The following is an 11076-nucleotide window of genomic DNA, read 5'->3' as shown; positions in this document are numbered from 1 at the left end:
CAAATCCAAAAATATAAAAATGATCAAAATCTGTGCATTACTTCTTGAGTTATAAACGGCGTAACTAAAACATCTCTTAAATCTCTGATTTAACACCCTTATAAGTTATATTTTTGCGGCAAAAAGTAGCTTATACTAACTTTTGCCCGCGACTTCGTGACGGTAGTGTTTAATAAAAATGTAATTTGTTTATATTCTCTTGTTCTAGACATAGTATGTGTTAATTCTATCAATAAGATTTGCAATTTTATTTTAAAGAAATTAATTATATAAAAAAATATATAATGCACTTCAGCGCGCCATCTCTGATTCAACTATTTAACTATGATTGAATCTCAATGCCAACTTTTATCCTATAGAAAAGAGCTGTCTTTAGGGTTTTCCTGGCAATTATTCGAATTTTTCTGGTCGTAAAAACCATCCTTGGACTTTAACAAACATTTTAAAAAAGAATTGGCCAAATTGGTGTAGGCGTTGTTGAGTTATGCGCTTACTAACAGATTTTGCGATTCATTTTTATATTATAGGTATTTTAGGTTAATTTATTCTATGTTTTCAAAAATTGTTTTACCTTATATTAATTTTTGTTTAATTAGTATCGAGTTTTTTAATTACGTGTTACGCAATTTCATGCCTTCTTAACTATCTGATAATATGTAAACCGTTACTTTCTGTTTAAAAAAAATTAAATTAACTTCATGGCAGAAGTATTTTTTTTAACAAAATATTCATGAAGCAAAATATGTTTTGGTACTTTATATTTTATCTGATATATCAATCTTGATACAATTTATGATAAATAATAATAATCTGACAAATCCATCGTTATCATTTCCTGCGGCTTACTCCATAATCCTTTATTGATAATCTTTTTTCTATCCAACTGAAAATTTTGTAGCATCCTTTTTAAAGCTTCCGTTTCCTCTCCTTCATCTTCCTTCATCCCTATAAATAGAAAGAAAGAAACCGCGTTTAACAAACGGCGAAAAAAGCTCAGCAACTTTCGCCGTCCGGAATGGCGCAATGGCTGAAAGCCTCGCTTCCGGCCGCTTTCCATCGCCGCTTTTATGCGACACAAACGAGTAATTATAAACTTCTTTCATCCCCTATCGTTGCCACCGTGCGCTTTCAACTTTTTTCTCATCCCGCGCGAGGACTTTGCGAAATGTTTCGACGTTTCAATGCGCAGAGTTTTCAATGTCACTATTTCACTGCTATACATGTTTTTGAATGATCAAGGACGCGCGCATGAGAAATTGGAAAAATATGTTTTGCGTCGTAAACCGCCGTGGAAAATGTTATACAATGCGTACATTTGGCAGCGTTCTTAATTTATACTCGCATTTTCCACTGAAGATGCATTTTAACTGATGGTTTTGTTTTTGTTTGTTTCAGGTAAGTTTCCGCGATGAGCCGGAAGAAACCATTCGCTCAATGCGGAAAAGTTTTTGTTTTGGAAGGAAGACTTGAAGGCTAAGTTGTTATTGTTTTCCATTTCAAGCTTAATTTTGTGGTCGTTCTTGGCTAGTTTTCTTTTGTAATTTCAAAGTTATGGCTTGTTTTTCAGGTGGAAAAGTAAGAATCTTTGTTTGGCAAAGGTCCAAATGCACAAACGAATTGATTGGCTCGTTAACTCGATTATGAAAAGCAGTGTTAAGCGCTTGATAAATACAGAATAGTTCTTTTTTGACCAAATTTAAAAAAAAAATTCATTTTGGAAAATTTTGCAAATTTTTGTGAAACTATGGTTTAATAATAATATTTTTTAAATATTATAATTGCTTAGATTTAATTTTTATTTTATAGGTATTATTGTAGGAAATGTTGCTTTAAAAGCAAATTGTTAGGGTATGCAACCCAAAGTACTCGTTTTTCCATTGTGGTTAATACTGCATCAAACCGCGCTTATTTATTAATTTTTTTAATAATAAAACAGAGAAAGATTTGAGGCCAAATAAAAACTAAATTTACACATGATCAACTTGTTTCACAATGCGTATAAACTGCATTTAATTTTCTCGCATAGTTCTCAAATAAAAATTAATTAAACTCTGACACGCAATTTGCTTAACTTTCGCACAGTGTCGTTGCCATTTCGCGCAGCTTTTGTACCACGTTCGCTTTCCTCATCGATTTTCCCGACGGCATTTTTCTTTTCGCTCTTCCCGGCGCAATAACTGCGAATCGCGGGTTTAATTAACGACATACGATTAACGGGCGCGGCGCCGCCGGGCGAAACGTGCATTTAATCGACATTCGTACCAAGATAAAAACCAAAAAAGGACCACATGAAAAAAAAAGGAAACGCAAGAGGATGTAGAGCGAAAGAAGGTGGATGAAAGAGATGCGCTTGGATGAGTTTCACGGGTGGTAAAGGGAACGACGTTATGAATGCGTCAGAGACGTTGAATTATCGCGTTAATTATTCAACGCCGAGATGGAGATACGACGTGCATGCATCTTTGGCAAACGGTTTTAATGAGCGCACTGAGAACCCAAATCTAAAATGGCGTGGGATGTGGTTTGAGTGAAATATTTGATGAATTGCGATTTATTATTTTTTATGAAGATTTTTAACTTAAAATTAAAATAATGAAATATTTACTATATCTATTTTCATTTTTATTTTATTATAGTTTGTATGGAAAAATAAAATTGCTTTTATTATTTTTCTTGTATTTTCACTGTTTTAACAAATATTTCAAAACCAAAAATATGTCAAACCACTCCGACGTTTTAGTAAAACAAACAATCGTCCAGTCATTTATTTAAATCCATGAATAGATCTTAGTTGTTTCCATAACAATATCCACGAACTATTAATATTTTCATCAAAGTCTAACAATGTATTTCAACGCTGAGCATCACCAACACACCACCGGAACATCTGCAACCATTAAAACATGGCAATTACGTTTTGTTAACGCTGCTCTAACGAATGTAACAAATGAAACTGTGCGAAACTGTGCAAAACGAAAGGAAGAAAATGAATGCGACTTGAATCAGGAGAAGATTGCGCGTCAGCACAGCGTGACGGTTGCACGACGACAGTTTTCCAGTTATTGTCGGTGTCCTTGATGTCCTTTAGCTAAAAGTCATCGTATTGCCGAACAACCTGTTTGATGTTTAATATTGTTCTCATTTAAACGGACAGGTCAAGATGAGACAATAAATTAAACTTGTTTTTTTTTAATCTAAAGCTATTAACAGATAATCGGAAGTATAAAGAAGTAGTTTATTAAATTTTTGCACTGATAATTTCTTAATATTTTTACATTTTTTTAAATTTTCCTTGGATTTTTAGAAAGATTGTCAAAACACTAACAAACGTCAATCTATAACATAAAAATGAATTGAAAAATCTGTTAGTAAGCGCATAACTCAACAACGCCTGGACCAATTTGGCCAATTATTTTTTTAAATGTTTGTTGAAGTCCAAGGATGGTTTTTACGGCGAGAACAATTTAAATAATTGTCGGGAAAACCCTTCAATATGTTAAAAGTTAGCATTGAGACTCAATCATAGATATACTTTAATAGTTGAATCCGAGATGGCGCGCTGAAGTGCATTATTAGCAATTCTTTATATAACTATTTTTTTATAAAATTGCGATTATTATGGATAGAATTGACTAGTATGTGTCTAGTACAAAAGAGTTAAAACGAATTACATTTTTATTAAACACTACCGGAACAAAATCGCGGGCAAATGCTTTATTTATATATATTTATTGTTATATTTTTACTGCAGTAAAACACAATCATGTGCGTCTAAAGGACTCTATGTGAACATTGTCGAAATATTTTTAGAGTTAAAAGTAGGAAAATTTCGTGTAGCGAGAAAATCGTTTGGAAACGAGCGTGAGTGACGCGTGACGAGGTGTGAAAATCCAATGAATTTCCAGCCATCGGCCGTGCGCACACGAGCACACAAACGAAACGACGGTGTTTTCAGCCGGAAAAACAGAAAAAGAAAAAGCGCCGCCCAAGGAGCGCCCTTGATTTATGCGCGTGATGCAACAAACTGGAGCGTGAAAAGTCTCGCCCCCGGACGTAACAAAAAACCACCGCCGCCCCGAATGGTAAAAAATGCGAGCGCGAACAAAAAACAAGCGCCGCCGACAATGCGCGATGAAGTTGAGGCTGGCCGGACGCGGGCGAAAATGTTGAATTAGTTACACGAAAACGTATATTTTCCGTGCGGAGTAGCATGAAAAGCGAGTGCGTATGAAATGTGACAAACGTGATGTAAAGAGTTCATTTGTTTTGACAAAACAACAAGTGTGTTTTATTTTAAGGTCTGTGCGGGCGTGATTGCAAATAAATTAATATTTATTTTTACATTAGAAATTATAGAGGAGCATAATAGTATACGAGTATAAAGCATCAAGTAGGTTAAACGGAATTTTAGGGCATAAAATTGATTAAGAGCAAGCGTAGTGAGCGTTTAATGAATCGAGTGTTTAACAACGTTTAGCCACGTGATGCTAATGCTGGTTTTTCTACTTTCACTCTATTTCCACGTTAAGGTTTTTGTAGTTGAACTTTTGTGTTTTAAAACTTCAAACTTCGTTTGTACACTACTAGAAAATGTAATGTTATAAATGCAGATGCATAAAATACTTTAGTCACGGTCTTGATGGTTCGTGATAAAAGTACTCCTTCTGTGTCTTAAAACCGTGGAAAAACTAACGTTTTAATGCGGTAAAAATATTTTCTCCTTTTGAAAGCCTTTGATATAAATTATCAAATTTGACTATTATTAATACGTCATAAATGATCCATAATAAATTATTTCGAAAGTAATAATTTATATCAATTAAATTCGCGAATAATTTGCTATGAATATGATTCATTTGTAAACAATAACATTTAATATTTATATTTTAAGTACATTTTTATATACCTACCTAATTGTTGTGAATATTCGTGATTTAATCAAACTAATATTATGTCTGTTTGTTTTGTTTTGTTTCATGTCAACATTGTTGCCTACGTTCCACCAACACATCAACAGAGCACAACTAGAGTGAGTACCATTATAAAATGTCACACATCTCAATTTAAAACTAAATTACATTTTCAGAACCACCGGCAGCCCACAGGCAAAGTCGCCGGCCGGAAGCAGCGCCGGCGCGCTGCCGCCGGAAGCGCGCACGCCCACGGCGCCCGCCAACAAGCAGCTGCAGAATGTCAAAGGCGGCGAGCATCCGTCGGTAAGACAACAGCTTCAAGACCCAACTCCTCTTCCTCATCCACTATTAGCCCATATGTTGTCTGTTTTCATCTTCAACTCTACTTGTGTACTCCGTGTGTGCGTGCACTCTTTGTGAAGCGTCTATCTTCCTTCTCTCTTTATCTGCTTAGATGTATGCGCTACCGCGCATGCGCAATCGATGATTCAGTGTGTAATGAAAAATAAAATTAGCATACTATTACTTGGATTAATTAGATCGGGATTTTTAATCAACGCTAATTTAATTCAGGGTTAAATTGACGTCCGATAACAATTAACCCCTCCTGCGACGCGTGACTTAATGATTTTTTCTTGCGTTAAAAAGTGAACGCGGCGCGTTTCTTCGCTCAATGTATCTTCTGCCTCCAGCTAGGTGTTTAGATGTACCCGCCAACCAACCCCTACGGTGTGTCGTCTGTCGTTGTGCGCTGTTGGTTGTTGTTCTTGTTGTAAAGGAAGGTGTCGCCGAGCAAAAAGTCACCCGCACTAAATCTCGAACATTCTTGTTGGTCGCGGGCGGGCTCTCGGGCCCCTCCCTCTTCCCCTCGGCCGCGCCGCCGTTGTGTTCCAGATGGCGTTCCTCCAGAACCGCAGCATCTCGCTGGTGGACATGTACATCGACAACACCGAGCCGTCGGAGAACGTCGGCCAGATTCACTTCTCGCTCGAGTACGACTTCCAGAATACGACTCTCATCCTACGGATCATACAGGTAAAATCTATATATATTTTGTGTATTTGCGTTTTGTTTAAATTTATTGTTATTTTTAGGGTAAAGAACTCCCGGCGAAAGATTTGTCCGGCACGAGTGATCCGTACGTGCGCGTTACGCTACTGCCGGACAAGAAGCACCGACTCGAGACAAAGATCAAGCGGCGTACGTTGAACCCTCGCTGGAACGAGACCTTCTACTTCGAGGGTTTCCCCATCCAGAAGTTGCAGTCACGTGTGCTTCATTTACATGTCTTTGACTATGATCGTTTCTCGCGCGATGACTCCATCGGCGAAGTTTTCCTACCACTTTGTCAGGTTAGTTTATTTTAACCAAATCTAACCTAACTTTTAAAGCGTATTATTTTACATTTGAAATTTCTAACTCTTCTCAGTCCTTTTTTACTTCATGCATTTTATATGTATGTATGGTTGCCGCATTGCTGGCAGCTGTTGGTATACATCTGTGCAAACAACAAAATTACGGGTATATTAGAAGACAATATAATGGCGTTGATATTTGCAGGTTGATTTGAGTGAGAAGCCAGGGTTTTGGAAAGCGTTGAAGCCACCAGCAAAAGATAAATGTGGCGAATTGCTCACCTCGTTATGCTACCATCCGAGTAACAGCATTCTAACGCTCACCCTGCTCAAGGCACGTAACCTCAAAGCAAAGGACATTAATGGAAAATCAGGTAAACGAAAATAACCTCAATTATATCCAAATACTAATATTATTTTTCCTTTAAATTTTAGATCCATATGTAAAGGTATGGCTGCAGTTTGGTGACAAGCGGATAGAGAAGCGCAAGACCGCCATCTTTAAATGCACTCTTAATCCAGTCTTCAACGACACATTTTCATTTAATGTACCATGGGAGAAAATCCGCGAATGCTCGCTGGACGTGATGGTGATGGACTTTGACAACATTGGCCGTAACGAGCTAATCGGACGCATTCTTTTGGCTGGTATGTACATGAACTATTCTTTTATAGATGGCGTTACATTAATTTATATCAATTTTAGGTAAAAACGGTTCAGGCGCGTCGGAAACAAAGCACTGGCAGGATATGATCACCAAACCGCGCCAGACGATCGTCCAGTGGCACCGGCTAAAGCCGGAGTAAAATGGCGCGTGGATCAAGATGGCCGGCATACACTGCGGCCGCGTATAAATATGCACGTAAAACGCGCGCACATTTCTTCGACAGCTCTTTTCAATCGACAAAATAAATGAAACAAAACACAACTTTATGCACACAGATACATTAAACATGAACCACACACAAGGCTAAGTTGTTGTTGTTGACGTTCATACCGGAAGCACACGAAACCAAATGCGAACGATAAATGTGCCAACAAAGAATTGTCATGGGTTGATTTTCTGGTGCGCGTGCGCGCACTGCGATAGTTATTGTTGTAAACAACATTTGAACACAACCACACACATACATGAATACCAAACAACATTTGAAAACATAACCAAAAAAAAAAAAAAAGATTAATAAAACATTAGACTGACGTGATCGCCGTAGTTTTTAGCGAAAAGATTAAAACAAAACAAAAAATAAAGAAATATTTAAATATACATAAAGATGCAGACGAAAGGCGTAGGATTTAAGTGATTAAACGTAAATCATTAACGGTTAATTAATATCGACGAGTTAGGTTAGATGTGTGACCTTACATATGCATTACGTATTAAAATGAGGAACCCGAACAGATGGCGAACTGTCGATCGCTTTTTCAGGTTATGCGAACAAAACAGAGATTTAAAAAAATACAAAGCGAACGACCCTCGAACGCCTTAAATGTTTTGACGAATTATATTAAACGTTTTACGCCCCTACCCTTACCCACACACCTACGTGCTGATGATGTTGATTTGTTACTGTAAACAAAAGTGTTAACAAAATAGTTTCTAAGCAGACAAACCAACAAAACAGGAAACTTAGTTTAGTTGTAAGCAAAATGAAGATTATATTGAAATGAATGTTAATATCAGTATTTTTCGTGATAACAAACACGCAAAAACAAAAGATGTTTATTTCCGGTAATGGCCGGATCAAAATCATTAGGTGACAATGTGCTTAATCAGTATTTTTTGTGATAACAACAAATCGTAGTGTGTCTCGTCGCGGAATAATCACAAATATATTATATATACCAACCAAGCAAACCAACAAAATAAACAAGAAAACACATACGTATAGGCAGTAATTATAAATAAATGTTTAGCATCTAAGTGGAAGAGACAAAACATGCGATGCGATAAAATGAAAAAATACAAAAAAAAGCAGATGAAGTTGTTATTTATAATGTTGATCGAGGCGAAAGACACAAGATGGTCGCCGGATGTATACCGACAGCCATGATTGTTAGCGCCTAGCATTGCGGCAACCATACACACACATAAGATGTAAAAAGTAATTATTAATATTAACAAAAGAACATAAATAATAATGGTAAAAACAAAAACAAGAAAACAACCAAGAAACCAAAATGGTACAGATTTATTAATTGAATTTACGCTTTATTATAAAAGATTGTATAGTATTTTTAGATAATGTTATAATTCATGAATTCATATTATCAGAATGCGAACGGAGACGGGGCTGATGAGGTGAGCTGAGGAAATACAAAAGACAACATGATGCGCTTGAAGTTAGGTTAGGTTAGGTTCGTTTATGCTGTTACACAGGGACGCGGCACGTATCAGTGGCGCTCGAGTGCGAGCGCCACCTACCCCCTCAAAAGTTCTATTTTTGCACATCCACCACACACGCACACGATATTATACGAGCGCCGACATATCCTCGTGTTATTTTTGCCACTTCCGGTGCGACATGCGATGACGCACGCGCGCATTCATATCTCGTTGAGTTTTGACGTTTGACAGAGTTTATACTCGCGCCGGCGTTGGACGCTTGTTGTACATAGATGGCGTGCCGGTTGCGATAGAGGCAGCATGTGTGTGTATTTCGTGTAAGAACCCATTCTCTTTCTCTCTCTCTCGAGTAAATGTTGTTTAAAGAGAAGAAAAAAACTAATCTCCAGCATAAACCTGTTTCAATGTATGTACATATATGTTTAGCTGATTAGATTATACGAGGACATTTGATGACTAAACACCTACACACAACAAACATACAAACAAAATACTAAAATATGAATATATATTACATTGATTGTTTATTTGCAAAGTTAAATTATGATCGATGTTGATTGAGTTATGTTGGCGATATTTGAATATTTAATACACACGTAAACTACAAACAAAGAGAAACAAATGAGCTCTGATGACAAACAGAATGGCGTCTAGTCGGTTATTTTTCTTCTCAGAACCTTTATCTTCCACTATCACCACCACAACCACCACCAATGTAAACATTCTCATATTTAAGTCTCAAAACGTGAACCAGCGTAAACCAGCGATGACTAAACGTGTTTAATTATATTTGGATTGGTCGCGCATTGAGCGCGATTTGTTTGAGATGACATAATGGCGGAGGATACATGGATGATGATGTAGGCGATACAATAATAAAACGTATTTAATTTAAAAATGTCATTTTTATTAACTTACTAGCTGACCCGGCAAACTTTGTTCCGCCTCGCTTTTCACGTGCAATTTCTTGTTCTTCTTCAGTCCTTTCATTCGCAATCCTTAGAATCCTAGTTGCATTACGGTTTTGTCGGATAAGATTTGATCGTTTTGGTCGCTGCATGTTGAGTGGGGAAGCTACGAAGCATCGCACAAAGAAGAGACGGAGAAAACTCGTTTAGTATCTTCCAAAGAAGTTTTCACTTCAAAAAGTATTAAAAAAAGTGTCCTACACTTACCATGTCCTATTCAAACAAACACATCAACCGGGCAACTTCAACCAACACGTACACACACACGCACGTCTATGCTTAGGGGGACGCTACAAATCGCACAAAGAGGAGACGTTATTAGTGTGCTCTTTTTCTCCCGTAGGCTAAACCATATAAGCGAATATGTTTGTTTCCTTTTAGTGTCGTTTAGTGTTCTCTAAAAAAGTTTTCACTTCAAAAGTATCCTAGTAACGTTCTCCAAACAAAAACATCAACCGGTCAATTTCAACCCACACGTACACACATACACACGTCTATGCTACGAAGCATCGCACAAAGAGGAGACGGGGATAATAGAAAACTTTGTATTTGCGTTCTCTTATTCTCCCGCAAGATAATCCATATACGCAAATATGTTTGTCTCTTTTTAGTGTCGTTTAGTGCCCTTTTAGAAAAGTTTTCACTTCAAAAAGTATCCTATTACCTTCTCCTGGCCCTAAGCTACCTCTCCACCAATTTTTAGCTAAATTGGATTAGCCGTTCTTTAGTTATAAAGGAGTTAACCAACACGACTTTCTTTTGTATATATAGATAAAGATAGATTATTATCCTGCCTTTTCTGGATTTAAAATATTATATTACCAATCAATTGTGTTCTGTTTGAGCGTCTAGAACGAATTCAAATGTTGGAAAATCATATATAAAAATTTGGCGAATCCGGTTGTATGTATTTTTAATTCCACATTATAAAAAAATAAAAACAAAAGAATTTGTCCAAAATTTAAAAAAGTTAAGGGTGAACAACCCTTATCACTTAGGGGTATGAAAAATAGATGTTAGCCGATTCTCAGACCTACTGAATACGCATATAATATTTGGTAAAAATCGGTAAAGCCGTTTCGGAGGAGTATGGAAACAAACACTGTGACACGCAAATTTTATATATATAGATAATATATATAATACTAGCTGACCCGGCAAACTTTGTTCCGCCTCGCTTTTCACGTGCAATTTCTTGTTCTTCTTCAGTCCTTTCATTCGCAATCCTTCGAATCCTAGTTGCATTACGGTTTTGTCGGATAAGATTTGATCGTTTTGGTCGCTGGATGGGAAGCTACGAAGCATCGCACAAAGAAGAGACGGAGAAAACTCGTTTAGTATCTTCCAAAAAAGTTTTCACTTCAAAAAGTATTAAAAAAAAGTATCCTACACTTAGTACGTCCTATTCAAACAAACACATCAACCGGGCAACTTCAACCCACACGTACACACATACACACGTCTATGCTTAGGGGACGCTACGAATCGCACG

At 37.0% G+C, this 11076-nt stretch overlaps 1 protein-coding gene across 2 annotated transcripts; it reads left to right on the top strand.

The window, feature by feature from the left end:
• Positions 1-4957: 4957 nt before the first annotated feature.
• On the top strand, positions 4958-9514 carry Syt7 (Synaptotagmin 7). Of its 2 annotated transcripts, none has more exons than XM_065316131.1 (7): positions 4958-5029; positions 5087-5216; positions 5808-5948; positions 6008-6265; positions 6474-6642; positions 6704-6916; positions 6975-9514. In XM_065316131.1, the coding sequence occupies exons 1-7, from the start codon at positions 4977-4979 to the stop codon at positions 7073-7075; spliced, it is 1065 nt and encodes a 354-aa protein (XP_065172203.1). In that variant the 5' UTR covers positions 4958-4976; the 3' UTR covers positions 7076-9514. The 2 variants fall into 2 exon arrangements, with proteins under 2 accessions (XP_065172203.1, XP_065172204.1); XM_065316132.1 differs by having other exon boundaries at positions 5087-5217; positions 5812-5948.
• The last annotated feature ends 1562 nt before the right edge of the window (positions 9515-11076 follow it).

This window comes from Atheta coriaria, unplaced genomic scaffold (assembly GCF_025399875.1).
Source record: "Atheta coriaria isolate IRGN ID8LTWV9N9 unplaced genomic scaffold, Caltech_Dcor_3.1 hic_scaffold_34_pilon, whole genome shotgun sequence".
Lineage (NCBI taxonomy): Eukaryota > Metazoa > Arthropoda > Insecta > Coleoptera > Staphylinidae > Dalotia > Dalotia coriaria.
This window is presented reverse-complemented; position numbering and strand designations above follow the sequence as displayed.